Source organism: Dysidea avara, chromosome 1 (genome assembly GCF_963678975.1).
Source record: "Dysidea avara chromosome 1, odDysAvar1.4, whole genome shotgun sequence".
Lineage (NCBI taxonomy): Eukaryota > Metazoa > Porifera > Demospongiae > Dictyoceratida > Dysideidae > Dysidea > Dysidea avara.
Genome location: NC_089272.1, coordinates 15249932 through 15271013, shown reverse-complemented (window position 1 = coordinate 15271013; position 21082 = coordinate 15249932). Strand labels below are relative to the sequence as shown.

General features: G+C 37.4%; 2 protein-coding genes across 2 annotated transcripts in view; one reads left to right on the top strand and one right to left on the bottom strand.

The window, feature by feature from the left end:
- Positions 1-21082, top strand: part of LOC136257520 (uncharacterized) — a 258968-nt gene that overhangs the window by 190608 nt on the left and 47278 nt on the right. The gene's annotated exons all lie outside the window — the stretch shown is intronic.
- The window catches only part of LOC136260986 (uncharacterized), a 148533-nt gene that overhangs the window by 89407 nt on the left and 38044 nt on the right, over positions 1-21082 (bottom strand). Inside the window, exons 12-15 of the mRNA XM_066054978.1 lie at positions 15093-15386; positions 14587-14624; positions 12114-12236; positions 9121-9405 (exon numbers count right to left, since the gene is read on the bottom strand). Of these exons, the coding sequence (XP_065911050.1) occupies positions 9121-9405; positions 12114-12236; positions 14587-14624; positions 15093-15386 (740 nt within the window). The remainder of the gene's footprint in view (positions 1-9120; positions 9406-12113; positions 12237-14586; positions 14625-15092; positions 15387-21082) is intronic.

The following is a 21082-nucleotide window of genomic DNA, read 5'->3' as shown; positions in this document are numbered from 1 at the left end:
CAGCTGCTAATAAAAGGTGTACTGCACTACAAGAAAAGTTGGATCATTGTGGAAAGAAGCTGAAGGAGACTACAAACCAGTTAAAAACATTGGAACAGTCTGTTGTTCGCTTATCAAATAAACTAAGATCACAGACACCAAGTAGGAGACCCAAGCGCAAAGCATGGGTAAACTGTACTTCTCAATACCAAAACCAACAAAGAAAGAAAATTAAGTTGGATGTACAAACTGCCCTAAGTTTTACAGAAACCGAAAATTTCCAACCTGTGGGAGTTGAAATGATGAATAAAGATACTAAGGATATAATTCATATTGACTGTAGAATAGCAGATAGCACTGTGGGTAAAGCTGATAAATGTGTGGTGGAAAAAACTCTATTCGTAAAGGAACATTTCAATATTTCTAATGTTGCTTATCATGAACTTGCTCAAATAAATCCAAAACTACCTCGTCAATCATCATTAGCTAAAGTATCAAAGGAAATGAATGCTGAGTTTGAAATACAACCTACACCTGGGGATACTTTAGGAGTACAACTGGATAGGCTTAGAGTAAGGCTTTGTCATGTACTATAGAGTAATCCATCGTTTGCTTCCAGAGAATCTATTCGCGTTAAAATTACAGGTGATGGCACTGTTGTAAACAGAAGTTTACATCTTGTGGTGATAGCTTTTAGTCTGCTTGTTGAAGAGGAAAATCCCAATTCGCCAAATAGAAATCGTACTATAGCATTAATAAAAAGTACCGAGGACTATGACAATATGGCCAAGGCACTGAAGAAAGTTGCTCATGATGTTAAAACAATGAGCAAGATTAGTGTCAATGGGGTTAAATTTTCTGTGGAGTTCTTCCTAGGTGCATACTGGAAATTTCTGGCACTAACCATAGGTATTAAGTCTGCTTCAGCCAAGCATTTCTGCATTTGGTGCAAGTGTACTGATAAAGAATGGCAGATTATTGGTGATTGGTCAATAGAAGACCCGACCAAAGGTGCACGTACGATATATGGAATTGAAGAGTTTGCAAAATCTAAAAAGAGAGGGGTTGAGAAACATGGATGTGTGAACCAGCCTTTGTTTCCGACTATACCAATCGACCATGTTGTTCCAGATGTCCTTCATCTATTCCTAAGAATTACTGATGTTTTGATTAATCTGCTTATAAATTACCTCAGATGACTTGATGGTATAGAAAAAGCAAGGATAGAAAAGTTAGATTGAACTAAGGTGGTTAACATTGTGAAGTATGATAAATTTATAAGTCAAATGTGCAAAGTTGCTTTCTAATTTTTGTCGATAAAGATGCCAAAAAATTAAAGTAGCGAGACTTGACAGGACCCAAAAAGTTAAAGTATTTAATTCAGTCAACATTCCCAAACTCTTTCCAAATGTCCCCAGCTGCCATGTGGTGCAAACCTTGTAGAAAGATTTTATGGAAATATATATAAAATTTTGCGATCTCACACTGCACTAAAAGAGGAGGAGGTAGATGATCTTAGCATCAAAATTGATGATTGGTTGATAAATTTCCTTGATGTTTATCAAAGAAAAAATGTGAACCCGTACATGCACCTCCTTTCTTGTCATATCATTGAGTTTATTAGAAAGTAAGGGACCCTTGCACCGTTTTCTCAACAAGGTCTTGAATGATTAAATGATATCATTACTAAAGACTATTTTAGAAGCACTAATCACCGAGATGTGCTGATGCAGATTATGTTAAAATTGAATAGTTTGGAAAAGTTAAGTGATAAAGACTGTACTTGTGAAAAGCGACAACTTAAATGTAAAAATTGCCAACAAATAGGCCACAATGTTAGAACTTGTAACAATCACTTGGACCTTCAATAACATGTACGTATCAACAGAGCATCTATATGGTTCAAGACTTAACAACTGCTGTCGAAGAATCTGAATATGATAGGCTATGTATATGTAGCTACAAGAACTTTTTAATTGTGAAGACTTACATCTGTATGATACAAGTAATAGTTGTATCATGTACCCGAGTGATTTGCCTGATATGTAAACTCAAGCTCGAGGGCCTAACCTGATATGTATACTCACACTCGAGGGCCTAACAGCCCTTGAGCTTGAGTGTACATATCAGGCAAATCACGAGGGCACGTGATACAACTGATATATACCATGTAGACTAATAGCCTACTGTGGTAGGTGACTAATCACCCAAGCCAATACAAGGTAACCCACTGGATTTATTATATAGAGAGTCTTGTAAAATTCGATTATGGGTCAGCAGCAAGTAACGTTGCAGTTACGTTTGTTAACATAAACGGGAAAATCCTATGAATATCACGGAAACACTCAATTTTGCGATTTAACAAGTGTTTCAAAGTTGCTACATCGTTTAGCCACTGTTTACAATGTTTTCTAAACATCCAGAGGGGTAAGCTTCGCTGTAGAGTGGTTACCTCGTGATATACGAAAAGTGGGCGTGGTACGTAATCAAACACGCAGACACGCGATTGTATATTAACCATGACACTAGTTCTCACCTTAAACTTCCGTTTGTCAACTCAGAGGGTGGTAAGGATGTCAAATCGCCTTCGTATGAGTGCTGTAGAATGCAAAATCGGGTTCATGGTTTTCATCACGTGAGTAATAATAAACTCCCACAATCGAATACTGCCAGGATTCTTATAAAAACAAACAGCGTTACCTCATCAGATATCAAGGCCATGGTACATTGTAAATGTACCATAGCCAGCCATGGTTTAACTTAAATGTACCATGGCCAGCCAGGGTTTATAAGATATGTACCCTGGAATTTGCCTTTGAAGTTAGGTGGTTTCATGGTACATTTATGTACAATGGTAAACATAATGGTAAACATAATGGTATCAATGTCCTCCCATTACAATTTACTCCATTGGGAGGCAACTTCATCTCCTCTCACAAACGATATCAGTAGTTGTTGTGCTCCAAAATAAGTCTCGACCATTGTTCCATTGTCTAGCCACTGGTAGTCTGGTCTTCTTTTAACCTGCTTTAAGTATAACTTTATGGTGTCATGCACTATATAGCAAAAGTCACCTGCTGGATTCAGCCCTCTGATGTACCACCTTTCACCCAACACTGGCCAACAGATTGTTTAACTTCAACATATCTGGTACTCTATAAACTTGCCGTTTAGCTGTTCTGTTGACCTGTGTGCAATGTAGTGACAGGGCATTAGGCCTGCGAATCGATGTCGATTTAAGTGATTATCAACCGATTGTTACAATGGCCGATTGATTATTGTCGTCACTGACACAATCGGCGATTAATTCACAGATCACGTGATTTACACATGTGAGCTACTCAGCGCCATTTTCTGGCTTTGTTCTCAAAGTTTCTACTGTTTCTCGATAGTTTTTAATAATGGCGAGCGGTGGTATTGAGTTGAAGACTCCTCCAGGAAAGGTAGCACCAGTATGGACTTACTTTGGATACAAAGTAGATGCTACGACTGGCAAGGTAAAATCTAGTGCTGGTACAAAGCCGACACGTACACTGTGTAAAACGGAAATATCGAACTGTGGTGGTGGCACAACAAATCTGTGGAACCATCTGCGAGCAATGCACCCAATCGAATACAGTGAATTATTGAGTCACGAGCCTAGTGGAGTGGGGCAGCCAAGTGTCATTATGGATCGTTTCATAGAAAAAGTACATGGAGGGTCACGGACTGTTGAAAAGCTGCCTCCTAATTCGGCCAGAGCTAAGATGCTAACAGAATCTGTCGCAGAATTAATTGTTAGAGACCTGAGGCCAGTGAGCACTGTTGATGGTGATGGGTTTCTAAACCTAATGGAAGTAGCAGAGCCTCGATATGTTGTTCCATGTCATCGTACTATGGATGCTGTGATTGAAAAGATGTATTGTAGAACCAGAGTGTTTGCCAAGAAATGGATGGTGTGTCTTATCTTGGAATGACGACAGACATGTGGACATCTCGATCTGGTGATGGCTACATATCAATGACTGTCCACTTTATCGATAACCAATTTGTGATGCATCACAGAAATCTTGTCACACGTAATTTTCCTGGCAGGCATACAGCTATTAATATCGCCGAAATTTTAAAGGAGTGCACTAAAGAATGGAATATAGACATTGAAAAGGAAGTGGTTGCTGTTACAACAGACAATGCCCAGAGTGTTAGGAATGCTGTGATTGATTGTTTGTTGTTGCCAGCAATTCCTTGTGCTGGACACAGTTTAAACCTAGCTGTACAGGATGGCTTGGATGTTCAAGAGGTACACACAGCTTTAGCTCAGGCAAAGAAAATAGTTACACATTTCCACAAGTCAAGGCTTGATTCTGAGGCTTTAAAGAGCAAGCAGAAACAGCTAGGCCTTCCTCAACATGAGCTAATACGGGTTAAATAAATTACGTATTTGTTGATTTGTATTATTGTTTGCAATAAATCATTGCAAATATGTATAGATTTAAAAGTGTTGTTTTAATTAGGATGTATGCACAAGATGGAATTCTACGTATGCAATGATTGGTAGAGTTATTGAACAGCAGGAAGCTCTTGTGGCTATTTTTCATGTAAGAAGAGAGCTACACTATTTGGAACCCTCTCCAACTGAGTGGCGTATACTAGAGGATTTGTATCGTTTTCTTGAACCATTTAAAGATTCCACAGAAATACTTAGTGGTCAGCAATATCCCACATTATCATGCATTGGACCAATTTTAGCCGATTTAAAAGAAAAGGCTGAACAAAAGGATTGTGATTCTAGAACAATAAAATCAGTCAAGGCAGCTGTTGATGAGGATTTAAATCAAAGATACTTGGAGCCATCTTTAGTTCTTCTTATGAATACTGCTTCATTCTTAGACCCACGATTTAAATCCCTCACACATTTAAGCAGAGCTACGATGGATGGTGTTATTAAACATGTAGAAAATGAAGTTTGTGAACTCATGACGATAAATGTCACTCTAACCGCTGCTAATGCTGATTCTGCAGATGACTGTGAAGTTGTTGAAATATCGGATGTAGAAGATTCTTCACTTGCTGTGGAGGCCCCACCTAAGAAAAAGAAAAAAGTACATCCATTGAAAAAAGTGCTAGGTAAAAAAATTGGTAGCAATGGCTCTGACAGGAGTACAACTATGTCAATAAATGAACAGGCTTGTGCTGAAGTTGCTAAGTATAGGATTGAGCCACAAATTGATCTAGATGGCAAACCTCTACACTGGTGGAGAGACCATAAATCTATTTATCCCACACTTTGTAAATTGGCTAGGAAAACTCTCTGCATTGTGGCAACATCAGTACCATCAGAAAGCCTATTTAGCATTAGTGGAAATGTCACTTCTCAAAAAAGATCTTGCTTAACACCACAGTATGCGGAACGGTTAATTTTTCTTCATGAAAACCTTTATCCACTACACCAAGATTACAAGAGAACATTATGAAAGTGTAAATGCGTCAAGTGTATTTCTTGATTAAATTGTTACAACTGTATAGCAAATGTTACTGTTTTTAGTCTGTGTGGTATAAACAAGGCTTTTTGTCATTCAATGATTTTGTATCAAAAGTAAATTATTTGCCAATTAATCGGTTAGTCAATCGGTTATGAGTGCCCAATAATCGGTTGTGGTTTCATTGTCCAGGTCACAGGCTTACAGGGCATCAAATGATACTTGGTCGAAAGGCATCACGATTCAACAAGTGGGATCTCCTTTTCTGTTTGAAGTAAGCAAAGTTTTAACTTTATAAGCTAGCTCCTCAAAAACTGACATTGGGTGTGGAACTGGGCGTCTAAATCCAGTGTAGTCTCCTTCATCACTATCACTCTCTTCTTCACTTAAATTGACCACCTCTCCTTCCAGTCTCCACTCATCAAACTCCCTTCTGTAACCAATGTATCTCACTTTCACCAGTCCTTCTTGGGGGTTTCACTGCACAATGCTTAAACGGTATAGTCTATCGCCTTCAGACTCTTCGACAGCAGTTGTTAAGTCTTCAGCTTTACGTTTTCTGACTGCTGGCATTTTAATATCCACTAGTTCAGCGTAATTTACCCTAGGAACAAAATGTTTAGGCCTCTGGTCCATTTTCCGTTGCTACGCATTCACCCACTGAATTACGAGTAAAGTGCAGAAATATCCTAGCATTTGTAAGTTTCATTCTGTGCTAGCTATTTTTAATATGATTTCTGCAAGGGTGTTCAATGTGCTAATTGTGTCAATAAGTATCCAATCTATTTATGTTAACAAGTTCATTTGGAGACCTTATATCATTACCTATATTTAACCACAATATATTTAAGTTCATACCAGAGTAACAATGTTGTTGTGTACCACTGTGTACTTCTTATTATGATAACATAGCTGCACAAATCAGAAGCCATATTATTGTTGACCACAGTATGCTATACACTGCCTATAGTTGATATGTCAAAGCTGTATAGTACAAAGTGCATTAAATACATTACACTGGTGTTTGCTAACTCTGATAATATTAACTAACTACTTAACAGCTACTATACTTAATGACTAACTTGATGTACACGTTTAGTACTGTGTAATATTAGCAACTCTTATTATCATATTAGCTATCCATAAATAGATTTATAAAAAAGTAAACAAAATAGTCTAAAAAATAATCTAAAGAATTAAAACATGGGAATAGAGATTGTTGAAAAAAGTAAAGAAACAAGATTCAAACAAGCCAGCATGTTAAACACACAGAGATCTCTATTTGGACTCAAATAAACATTTATATAGAAGCATTGTCAGTATTTATCTGCCCCTGATTTATGGAGAAAGTACTGTTTTTTACTTTAATTTTACCACATCCATTGAGTCCAAATAGAGAACTCTGTGTGTTATAGTGTTGTTTTAGTAAGGATATTTAGTTTTAGTTTTAGTTATAATCATAGTCAGTTTCGTCAATAATTTTAGTTTTAGTTTTAGTTGTAGTAATTTTTCTTAATTCCTTTTAGCTATTGATTCAGTTATAGTTATATTCTCTGTGTTGTTTTAGTTTTAGTTATAGTTTTAGTTAAAAAATGTAAAAATCTTTTAGTTATAGTTATAGTAACGTTTATAAAATGTTTTAGTTTTAGTTATAGTTTTAGTTATCTTTGTTAATTCTTTTTAGTTTTAGATTTAGTTTTAGTAAATTATTTAGTTGTTTTTCAGTTATAGATTTAGTTTTAATTATATTATGGATTTGCTTTTAGTTATAGTTTTAGTTAACTAAAACAACACTAGTGTTTAAAATGCTGGCTTGTTTGACTCTTGTTTCTTTACTTTTTTCAGCAATCTCTATTCCCATATTTTAATTTTTAGAATTATTTTTACACTAGTAGGTATATAAGTACTGGTCTCTCTTAAACTTGTTTGCCATTGCCATATTATATACAGTACATGTTCTGTACACAAAATGATGCAAAAGTACAGTACAATAAAGGATCAATGTTTTTGACAGAATGTGAGCCCCGCATATTAATTACTGACTAGAAAGTGGGGTGGCCATTATGCTTCACTTTCAGCTATGTTCAGCCTATTACACAGTGCTACAAAAAAGAACAGTGTTAGGAGAAGTGCCTCTACAATCATCCAGTCAGCATGAAAAATATGCACGATTCACATGCCCCAACTATTTTGCTTTCAGTTGTCTTCAGCCATATTCAGTCATTCGGTCATATTCAGTCAGCTATATTCAGTCATGGGTATAGCTAAGGATTAATGTTCACTAGTATATCTGCAGATGTAGGTGATCTCCCTTGTTTCTCAACTTTTTTTTGATCATCCCTAATTGAACAAGTTTTCCTTATACACCCTGTACTTGTAATCATAGCTACAGTATTGAATGCAGCATCTATCGCGGAAGGAATTATTATTATTATAAATAAATACAAGCACTATATGTAACACTTTCACACCTCAGATCAAAGGAGCCGCCCGGGCTACATTTCATATGTAGTCCAGCTAGTCAGGCTACATACGACGAAATGCAGCTGGTCTACAACTGGGCAGTGATTATATAGGCGTTATTGCTTAAATTGATTATGGGGATCGATTATCACTCACGTGATTATCACGTGCATGACTTGGATTTCGCTATGAAAACTACTCAGACAGAGAGCATTTTGTTATCCTCGCCATCCTACAAGTTGAAAAATGTTGGGCTAAAGTGAAAACTAGTGCTATAGCTTAATCATCGATTGTTTCTGTACATTTTCGAATACGGACATGCCCCCATCATGAAGCACCCACTCTGCATGGAGTAACCACTCTGATTAAAACATTAAACTTGTGTAACGGAAATCTCTGTGGTATCTCTAGGATATGTCCATTTATCAAAACCAAATGTAACCAGAACGTACTAGCTGCTGACCCATAATCGAAATTTTAGGTATGCATATATAATACATCCAGTGGCTGCACTTGTATAGGCATGGGTGATTGATCGCCCTGTACAGGCTATCAGCCTAATAAGTGTTACATATTAATTGTAACACGGACATTCAGGCATTGCCTGATATGTATGTATACCCTCTGCCCTCGGGACTGCAGCCCTCGGGCAGTCAGGCATACATATCAGGCAAAGCCCTCTGACCATGTTACAACTATTACATATAGCATAGCCATGAACAAGCAAGCACAAAATTAATGAGCATTAGCAAATTGGTTATTGCATAACTAGATCATTTGGCTTTGGTAACGTATTTTTCTGGATATAGGTAGAGCACTAGTTTGTCTTATAATTATCATTATCATTGTATATGTAGACAAGAATATTAATGATTATAGTTTATGGTTTGCTTTGGGATATTTAAAATACAAAAGAAGTGGAACCCTTGCAAAAACAGCAAAGCTGTATAAAAAGGGTGCAACTTTCAAAAACTGGGTGGAAAAAGCTGTGAAATTAACGGTGACGGCCATGAAAAGGCTGCAATGATGTTAATGATAATACATTTTAATAATGCACAAAGTAATTATTATCAGTAAAATCATTTCAGCCCGCCACTTCTGATTTCACAACTTTTTTACCTAGGTTTTTGAAGGCTGCACCATTTTTATATAGCTTGGTTGTTATTTTGTGTGGATACTACATTACTGTTTGAATACAATACATCACATGTACAATTACCCGGTCAGTTCTTCTAAAATAGTAACCAATGGAATCCCATGTAGCTATTAACAAGTAAGATGGAGTAAATGGCACTGACAGCCCATCCTGTATGTCTCTTGAAGCTCTTTGAAGTAAGGTAGGATTGGTGGTCTCTCTAAAAAATACTGTTCCACTCCCATTTGTACTGGTGTCTGCGTCAGCCCAGTATGGAGCAATCAATGCTTGTGTAGCATTTCTAGGAAATCTGGTAGGATTAAACTGACTAAAACTATTTCCAAAACTAATTATCCCATTGTTGTTGACCTGTACAATATAATAATCAACAATCACTAGCTACACACTAGATGACCATATGGAGTGAGCACATGCTATAACACTTCTGTATAAGTGTGTCTATAAGCTTTAGTTAATGTATGGTCAATGATTAACTATGAGACATAAGTAAATGATAAACAGAAAAACTATTTACAAAAACTTATGTAAAATAAAAGACATGAAACTCTACTGTATGCTAATACAGTTAAATATAGCTACAGTTACATATTTTACTATGTATTATCAAGACACATGATATGTGTCATGTAGCCCAAAAAGCTGGCATGCCAAACTGTGGGTATATTGACAGGAAGAAAGAAAATGTCATTTAAAAACCTTTGTATCTCGGTGATTCCTTATCTGATTGGAACTAAATTTGCTGCAGAGTTGCTCGCCAGTTAGGGGAGTCCACATTACAAACATGAAGGAAATCGCACCAGCCATTTCCGGATACAAGTGGCTAAAGTTTTCATTTATTTTTATTTCATTTTGTCTTCTTTGTCATTTTGCACACTTTGCAAAAATTGTGATAAACACAAATGCATTATCCAATTACCTTGAAATTAGGTAGACATAAAGAGAATCCAAAGGCGAATTCTAGTATCAAATTTGGTGCAAATGCAATAAATAGTACAGGATTTATGACCAATTATTCATGTAAAACAAGATCAATTTGTTGTCACACTTGCACTACAGGGTAAACTGTTTCATGGAATGAATTGAAAATCGGTTTGTAGATAAACCAACTATTGTAGGAGACTAGGAGTGCCTTTTGGTAGTTTGAAAGTAATCAAAATATAGACGATATGATTCGAAACCGAAGGTGTGTAATAATTTCGCGATTGAGATTCGATAGCTGTAGCTACCAATAATTTTCACGCCTACCAGGCAAATCGCTTAGAGCAATGAGCTGAAAATTGGTATGTAGCTGGAATACTCATCGTAGAAAGTCCTTGCAGTAGTACAGAAGAATTGGATTGTAAACCACTGATTCGAAAGCCAACTTCGTGTAGCAAATGCAAGATCGAGATACTCTAATAGAACAGTCACCCTAATAGAGCATTCAGCTACATTTATATCTTAGAATTATAACATTGCAAGTTAATCTGTAGGGAGTCCAGCTACAAACAGTTAATTTTATAGACAATTCAGCCATAAGTAAATACTGAGTTCAGCTAGCTACAAATGTATTGCTGTAGAGATTCAGAACATTATAAGTCACACTGAAGACAGTTCAGCTATAAACAAGTCACCCTGTTGTGAGTTCATCTACAAACAAGCCACTCTGTAGACGCTTAACTACCTTGTAGAGAGTTCAGCTACAAACACATAACCCTGTAGAGAGTTCAAGTACAGACAGCTCACAAATTTCATAAAGTACACTCTCAGCCGGCCAACAGCTTCATCGACCACAAAGAGTACTTTATTGCACCGCAAAGAGTGCTTTATTCATTCAATAAAGCACTCTTTGCAGTGCAATAAAGCACAGTTGCCCAAGTGCTCTAGTGCAGGCTAATAGCCTGCAGGGCACCTATAGAGAGTTCGGCTAGAAACAAATTACCTTGTAGTGAGATCAGCTAGAAACAAGTCATCCTGTAGAGAGATCTGCTAGAAGGACCACCTTGTAGAGAGTTCAGCTACAAACAAATTATTATCACCCTGCAGATAGTTCAGCTACACCCTGTAGAGAGATCAGCAGAAGAAGTCACCTTGTAGAGAGTTTAGCTACAAAGAAACCACCATGTAGAGAGTTCAGCTGCAAACAAATCACCCTGTAGAGAGTTCAGCTACAAACAGATCACTTTGGAGAGAGTTCAGCTACAAAAAAAACCACCTTGTACAGAGTTCAGCTACAAACAAATAACTCTGTAGAGATTTCGAGATGTTTGACTGTAAACAAATCACCCTGTAGAAAGTTCAGTTACATACAAATCACGCTGTAGAGAGTTCAGCTATAGAAACAAGTCACCCTATAGAGAGATCCGCTTGAAACAAGTCATTCTGTAGAGAGATCAGCTAAAAGAAATCACCTTGTACAGAGTTCAGCTACAAACAAGTTACCCTGTTCAGCTAGAAACAAATCACCCTGTAGAGAGAGAATCCTGTAGATAGTTCAGCTACATTTCAAGTCATCCAGCAGAGAGATCACATCAGCTGCAAACAAATTATCCTATATATAGGAAATAATTGGAATGTAATAAATATTTGTAATTAATTTTGTATAATTACTGATAAAATCAAAAATAAAGTATTAAAAATTTGCATTAAATCTTGATTATGATTATGATTAAATCTCTGTGGTAAAGAAAGAAAGATAGGTTAAAAAGCCCCAAAGCTGGCCATACGGCTTTGGGGTATACAAATACAAAAAGAAGTGATATCTAATCCAAAACAACCAAGCTGGAAAAAAGAGTGGAGCCCCCAAAAAGGCTATGGTGAAAAAAGATGTGAAATCCAAAGTGGCGGCCAAGAAATGGCTGTGATAGTAGGTTAATGGGAAAATGCCGTGGTCAAGTGGCACCAAATTCACCTGAATTGTTTTTATTAAAAATTCTACCATTAACCTACCATCACAGTTATTTCTTGACTGCCACCTTGGATTTCACATCTTTTTTCATCATAGCCTTTTTGGGGTTGCACTCTTTTTTTACAGCTTGGCTGTTTTGGATTAGATAATATTATCATGATTTACTTACAAATAATCTTCTAAAAGTTCGGTTAAAAAAGATGAAGTCTTCTGTCAGATTAACTGGTAGTGAGGAACCATCAACAGTTGGTCCTATTATATCATCACTTGTATCAAACCCAAAAGGGTAAAACTATTAGAAAGAATGAAAATTCATCATAACACTTTAAATATTTGAGACACATCAATACCTGTAATACCTAGCTGTATTGCAAAGAATTGTTTGATCAATTCAGAGTGTATACATAATATAGTACATGCAAATCATGTATATTGTGTAGTTAAATTATAAAACCCAAACTTTCATATAATTATAGCTATGTCCTTCTGAAGTTTTGGTGCTGCAATTCATGACTACTATAGACAGTTGAATTTGTTCATGCACACATAAAAGGGCCCAATGTTTACTATATATACCTGTTATGTTCATTTTTCTGTAATATAACCAGCTCCAGCTTACTGTACCTACTACACTATTGCCTACTAGAAATGCTCAATAATTATAGCATGTCAGCTTAGTAAATAAGACAACTAATTTATTTTTTACACCTTTGGTTATAAATGTACATCACTTCAGTATTTTTTGAAAGAGTACTGACAGTACACTATGGAGGGAGGTAAATTCACCTGTATGGTTTTAAAGTTTTTGGAAATTTACAATAATTTAACACAAGTGTTCAGTTAGAATGAAAGAAGATGTTGAAGGTAGGTCACAGATGAAAGGGATAGTAATATATTTAGACAAGCTGGGAACTTATGAATAAATGTTGAGCACAATTTTGAGCATAACTGGTAAAATAAAAAAAGCATAATTGACGGGTTCCTAAGCAAGACTGAGTCAGAATCATTTGAGTTTTGCAGTGATTCCAGCATGAATTTGTATTATGAGTAGGTACATAGGTGTGGGCAATATAAATAAGAACTTGGGATAAAGACAAACACTCAAGGCTGCCCAGAGAAATTAAGGGGCCCAGGGCAAAGAGTTAAAGTGAGGCCTCAAGGTGTAGGAGGTTTCCATTCTGAGTCACAACTTCACCCAAGTTGTAAGTCAAAGACAAAAAAAAAAGAGAAAAAGTCATTACATGCTGACTATGACAATAGCTAGCCCTCACCAACCATATCTCCTTATTTATAAGCTTGCTTCACAGCTCCTCTGAAGAATACTGTGAATGCTCTATTAGAGTACCTACATCTGACTGCTCTATTAGAGTATATCAATCTTTTAAACAGGTATTCAAGGGACCCTTCATGGGGCCTCCTGGGGCCCCTTTCAGGCTGGTGCTCAGGGGCAAAATTCCCCTGTTGCGCCCCCCTGTGGGCGGCCCTGCAAACACTGTGTAGGACTGCTGTAATAGAGCTGCCAGAAATTCTATTCTGAGAGGCTTCATTAAACCCTAAACAAAAATTTACTATCAAAAAGTGTGCAAATTTTCAGCATTTACACAAGTATACAGAGAGTACTCTTTTTGCTTACCTCTTCCCTCCCACCCAAATGTACATTATGGTGTTATACTGTAACTATGTACATAAATTAACAGTGTCAACGTTTGGTTTTTCTCACTGCATCTACCTATTAATCCTCTGAATCGTCACAACATAGGCACCAACAGAATTTAGGAGCCTTGTGTACACTTATTTTGCTATTAAATGTGCACTTCATTGGTAAATAATGAGTAAGTATATCAGTCTTTTTTCTGTGATTTGCATTATGACAATCAAGGATGTATAGTATGGCTCAAGTATTCTACCTATTATGCTAGCATAATGCTCAATGCTTTCAGGCACCTATTATGCTCAACATAATCAGTGGATCTCTAGTCTTGCTCTCTGTATTTACTCTGTCTTGGGACTTCTCTTTCACGTATTGCCTAGCTAGAAGTAAAATCAGATTGCTAGTCCTAATAAAGTCCATTGCTGTTCAAGTTTGGGAATAACTGTGCCATGCAAGATGGTGTAGCAAGACAGAGTAAAATTGTATAGTATGTCAGTGTTGTTATTGCTTTGCATAATTGTCTTATTCCTACCGTATACTTCCATAATCATCTGATAACTGTAGAATAAAAATATTAGCTTGCTAGTGTTGTAATACTAACCTTGAAGTTGCTTTGCATGAAAATAATGATGTCCAATAATACAAAATGTTATACAAAAAGGTGCTATATTAGAGCAGTCAGAAAGTCTATTCTGAAAGACCACATTAAACTCTAACCAAAAATGATCTCAAGTTTATATACATAAGAATGGATTATAAATTATGCAGCAGCATAGATTATGAAGCGTTAAACAATTGTTCTAATTACCACAATAAACTGACATTGACAAGTTTACTGTATGCATTCATGAACAATTTGGAATTACAGGATATAGTCAGTGATTGCAGCATTGCAAAAAAAAACAAAAAAACAAAAAAACAATCAAGAGTATGTTACTACTGTATTTATGTAAATATCTAAGCACATGCAGTCATACATTGATATACATACCTCGGATAAGCATGTCACCATTTCTGGTTTACATATCACTAAAAAATAAAACAAAATTTATTGTAACATAGCACTTTGTTTATAATTGTTACACAACATACCATACATAATGTATTATTGTTCACAAAAGAACTGTATAAGAATGCATGCTACCAGCATTAATTACAATAATATCAATTATTGTTGCTACAACAAATTTAATACCTACCAATGACTTTTACATACTGTTTCAGGGTTTTACCCAGCAAAATAAATTAGGCAGTAAATCTGTCAATTTGCTACCGATATCAAAGCTATTTCTTAATTATAATGTACATTCATTTAACCACATCAAAGGAATTTGGAGCAAAGTAGAGTGGTGCTGTACTTCTCTACCACTCTTTAAAGGAGACCCTGTGTTTATACATTATTCAAAGTATAATGTGAGAAAAGATAAAAACTGCAGCCAATTTGTATACATACCTCTTACATAATGGATGAAAGATAAATTATGATTTTATATTTACCTGAGACATCCAAAATTAATGTATCACTTGAAGTGGTACCATTTATGTTTACCAAACACACTAGAAGTCTGCCATCATCAAAACGAGTCAATTCTTCCAGTGTGAAAGTTGCACTGTACACTGCTGAGTTACCAACTATGATTGGATCTACATCTTCAAATGTTTCCAGTAAAAATATTGATATATCCACACTGCTTGTGATACCCCTCACTGTTGTTGCATTACACTCCAGTGTGAGTGGTTGTCCAGAAATCTGATCAGTTACAGCTCTCAAATTTACAACAGGACTTGGAACTAACAGATTAAATAATATGCAAAACAGGAGTCGCATGATTATAGATCAAGACACATGGTAGTGTGTTGTGTGGCCAAGTAAGCTGGCGAGTCACACTGTGTGCTAATTGTAAGGAAGAATGAAAACACACTTTTATGCCTGCATAATTCCATGGTCACTTCTCCAAAGCATACCATTTTTGCATTGTAGCTGTTTGCTAGATAGGGTGGGCCATACAACAAATTTGATTAGATTCGCTCAAGCCATTTGCATGCACCAAAAGTTACATTTTTTTTGTCTTTTTAATGTTGCTTGTCAGTTTAACCCGGTCAGCAGGGCTTATCCTGTTGTGAGCGGGTTACCACCATCGACAGATGGTGGTTGTTTTGGTAGGTGTGCAGGGTTCCATGGATTCTCCTATTAATTCTCAAGTAGGCCCTTTTTCAACAATTTTACATGATGTATACAGCATGTTTTACTACTAAGGCTTGGAGGTAGGAATGCTTGGGAATTGTAACATTCTCTGAAGCCACAAGAATTTCCGCATGCCACAATGTTCCTAATAGAAACCCTGCACTGTCACACCCTGGGCTAACCTCAAGATGGAAAAGACAAGGGAAAAAATGGGGGGATTTACTAAACTCCCTGCTGGGACTGTCTGTGGTGCATGCTTCACCTCCCCACATCTCCGTTATGCATGCTTCACCTCCCCACATCTCCGTTATGCAATTTTATTTAATTTTTTAATTTTATTTATTTATTTATTTTATTATTTTTGGGGCAATATATTACAATAAACCCCACCCAACAATCCCTTTGTGATTATTGTCTTCTAAAATACTAATATGAGATAGTTGGTAGAAGGGAGTGGTATGGGTGGGACAAGATTTACTGTGCCATGCAGCACCATGCGTTCTAATACCTCTCCATGTGCCTTTTTCTTGTAACGCATGTGCAATGTTATTCTCCAATTATTGCTAACCCTTCTCATGTGTGCGCCTGCCCAATCTTCCCTCCAGTCATGGTGGAGCTTCAGGTTAGTCACTATCATAATACACTCATGCATGCTCGACTGCAACATTAACCTAGTTTAACTAGTTAAACTCCATTTAATGTTGCTTGTCAGTTTAACCTGGTCAGCAGGGCTTACACTGTTGTGAGCAGGTTACCACTGTCAACAGATGGTGGTTGTTTTGGTAGGTGTGCAGGGTTCCATGGATTCTCCTATTAATTCTCAAATAGGCCCCTTTTCAACAATTTTACATGATGTATACAGCATGTTTTACTACAAAGGCTTGGAGGTAGGAATGCTTGGGGATTCTAACATTCTCTGAAGCCACAAGAATTTCTGCATGCCAAAGAAAGGCAACTGTCTTTTCCTCCAAGCCACAGGAACCGTTAAACCTCTGGCATATTCCCTGCACACCCACCGCAAAAAAATGTCCTCAAATCAAAGCGATTTCCAGGTTGGTGTAGATGTTTACCATATCGAACTGAACTATATTGAACCGCTTGTATCAAACTGAACCATGTTGAACCGCTCTGGAGTGGACCTGCTAGGGATGGTTCAATCTAGTCCTACATACCTAATAAAAACAGTTGTGACCTTGCAATTCAACTTAGTACCACTAAACAAAATAAAATGTGAAAAACTACAGCTAAAATGCATATGGTGACTGTAACGATGAAATGAGGCGAGCATGAGTTCTCCTGTGCATGTTGCTCACGCCTTGACCTGAGTAGTATAATTATAAGCACTGATAACAGGGGGGGTCATTATCAAAAGTATTGTATTACAATTTGCTTGACTGCATGTTGTATCAGGGTGAGTGTTTTATATTAGGGTGACTGCTCCATTAGGGTATATCAATTTTGCTTGACCAGTTTCTAAAAAGTTAACCTCAGTAGCTATCCGCTTAGAGCTGCATCTAGATGGACTCTTACTATGCACACTATAGGTTGAATTAAATAGCATGTAAACTTCGTTACTGCATGCTTTCAATGCATCTAAAAGACCCACATAGCTCTCAGTTCAGTGACTTCATATGCCAATACTTGGTAAGGCAGCTGCCTCACCTGCCTACACTGTAGCTATGCCGCAGTAGGGAGTAGTTGAACACAATTAATATGTAACTGATATCGGATCAATTATAGGTACATCTATAGTAATTGGAAGATGGATTCATTGTCCGTGCGTACTGGCTAGCTCTATAAATGCTTCAAAGAATCTGCTCAAAGTGTGGTGTAAGGAGGTGTGTACTACCACAGGATGAATGAAGCTATAGGTTGCCATTGGAGAAGTGGATTTGAAACATTGTACCATTGTGCTTATGGCGTTGGGCTATACAGTCTGTGTGAGGAATAGTAAGTATCAGTGCTGCTCAGCATTATAGTATCTCTTGAGTAGGAGACACTAAACCATTCATATAGAGTACTGCACAGCTGCCTGGAGTGTGTGTGTGTGTGTGTGTGTGTGTGTGTGTGTGTGTGTGAGTGAGTGTGAGTGTGTGTGTGTGTGTCCAATTTTTTTCCCCTCAGAATCTGCAGTCACGGATGAGGTAGTGGAGTTGGCAGCCAGGTGGCCAGTGGACGTAAACAAAAGAACAAATGCAGGTTACCTTGGGAGATGTGGTCAGCTGTGCTATTATTGTGCCCCTGCTAAGTGTCTACAGGTTACATCAATCTCAAAATCAGTAGAAACAAAGAACCACCGGCTGCATTACAAGTACATGGCAGTTTATAGTGTCTATTCACAGCAGTGACAACTCTGGAATGGTCAAACTCAAATCGTACCCCCAAACAATTAAATTAAGAAAAATTTTTTTAACTATGATATCATATTTGACCCAATGTAGTGATCAATACCATTTTTTGCCTGCCAAAAGACACCGCAACTCTGACACCTCTATTTGGATAAGACAATTGAGTGTCCAGGCACTGTTTTCCCAACAAAAGTAGACTCAACCCATTCCGATCAGCTAAAGTTTGCCACCAGCACAGATCACAGTGAGACTTTATCATTTAGAAGTACTTTATGTTTAATGTTGGCTGCTGTTGCATACATGCGGAACATGAATGTTTTGGCACAACCAACAACCCCCACGACTTGCTTTTCCCACGTAATCTGTCCTTCATCCTAACCATAGTATATAAATACAATTCCCAGGTGACTTTCTACTTTATTGATGCCCCTGGAATGCCTTAATAGTTGCAGATTAGAATAATTGTTTGCAAGTCATGCTGCCCATTAGAGCTGCTCTTGACAGTCAAAGGTAAGAAGTTTGATAGAATAGTACAAGTTGTAATAATTGATGATGGTCGGGCAAGGAACGTTAAATGACCATATTCCCACTCTTGTATACATCACTGATCATGAAATCTGAGTGCCATGCACCCTATGGCCTGCTGTACGGGTTGACACGCCTCTAAAATCTACTGCCTGGTATGACACGTGTATGAAGTGGTATGACCAAATACGGAAATGGCGCTTCACTGATCGTGACCTACTTTGCGAAAGGGTGTAGATCTAACTGTAAGTTAATATCGCTTATGAAATGTTTTGTATGTGTGTAAATAAGGTGTTTCAGCCCTTCTCTTCAACCTTGGCTGAACATGAGTGAATTAATTAGAGTTAGTGCATATTAGGAACCTCAGACGGTGGTTGCGAGGGGTCCGCAACTCTAGGAATCACGTCGATGGTTCAGACGTGATTCTGGAATCAGGAATCACAATTTGTTAAAATTCATTGTTCAGATCTGCAGTAATGTGTTTGAGGGGTCATCATTCTTCAGTTGGCCATCCATCAACCACTAATATTGATCTGGCCTACTCCGAGGGTCGCTTGGAGTCTGGTAGCCTTGTTTGATTGCTGGTATTTCCAGCTGTCCAGTACTTTAACACCTAGTGCTGGTGGTAGTGGCAAGGGCAGTCCATCTAGCCCGGGAAACAAACAAACAAAATAAAATTGTTAAAAATTTCCTGTAAATCTTTGTGATTCTCCGTATTTCTATGTATGTATCCTTAGCGCCAGGAATCACAGAATCAGTTGTAGAATCAGTTTGATTTCCGAATTACATCTATATCGAAACCCCATAGTTGCGGACCCCTCTGGTGGTTGCTACTTTATATAGTTGTTAAATGTGCTCCTGTTACATACTAAACTGTGCAAAGAGCAAAACAAGTTATTTCTTTTGATATATTTATCAGATGTCCCGATGGTTGTTTCTGCAGGTCACTTGAAGGTCTACCTCACACTGTTGCATGTGTTAAAGCATGTGTTTCTTCATGTAAGAAGTAATGAAGTAAGTTTCCTAAGGCAATGGTTTTGCCAGATGTTGAAATTGACCTTGCCTGGTGAAAGAAAAATTGTGTTAGATATTTATAGTGCCAATTTGTTGTTTATACTATGAGGTCGTAACTGCATGATATTATCCTGCATTTTCAAGGTCTTATTATTGTGGTCTACTGCATCATCAACCAATTATATCAAAAAAGAAGGAATGGAACCATATTGCAGACGTCTGTGTTATTGACAGATTGGGACCAATGATTACATGTATTGTGATTATAGCATTGTAATTCTCCAGGTCAGTTTCTTTCAGGGACTCATGTTTGAGTATCTTGAGTTTTAAACGTCCATATTTTTGCACATTAATCTCTTTGTACTTGTAGTGCCCACTTTGCCAACTTGCTGTTTACAGATGCGTTCTCAGTGGTGTGATAACTGAATTTATTTCCTAAAAATGTTACTATGCTTATGTACCATAGTAACCATGCTAACGAATGTTTGTTGGTAAAATGCATTTGTCACATATCTCCGATCCTTAATGAACAAATGTTTGAATTTTCAGACATTTGTCCCACCACTAGTTATTTTACAGATCAATTACTAGTAATGGGCTAATGGCTCTTACCACCAGTATCTAGATCATGAGACTACCCTGATTAGGAAAGTTTCCTGGTTTTTCAGGTACATTGATGTGCAATGAGATTTTGTAGAACATTCGACTGTCTGTGCATGGCTAATGTGCTCTATAGTGCATGCCAAACTTGTTACCTAGGTTTAGATTGACCACACAATTAACATGTTGTTTTTCTTGACAAGTCCAGTGAAATTCAGACATTGGTTTATTGGGGAAGGCACCCCATTAACTAGGATTACTGATGGTTTGCCACTTGCAGCACAGGTTGTTTGTGAACTGACCACACTTTTTGTAAAGGAGATCAATCACAAACTGGTACGCATGTGCACGTGTACTTTTTTGCACTCACACACATACTGTACATGAGCACGAGACGCACACACAATATACATGGACATTAAAATATACATGCGTACACAACATATTGGCTGTACTAGCTTTGTATTTGGTCATAACTTCATATCGTTATTCTTAAATCCAGGTATGTGACCCAGAGTGGAATAGGGGCGACAGTGGTGGATTCCTCTGTTTGTCATCTGGTGTTATTCAACTGTCCAGCACTTGACAGCCAGTGGGGGTGGTGGCAAGGGTGTTCCATCTAACCCGGGAGAAAATTTGCAAACTATCCCAGTTCCACCCCCATCCCCTTCTTGGCAGTACTGAAGATTGGTGTCCCCTCAAGTACACAATGGCAGATGAAGCAAATCCAATAATCATTTCTTATTTGCATACCAACATGGGACAGTGGTTTATTTTTAAAAGTGCATTTTGTGAAATACTGTATTGTTGCATGT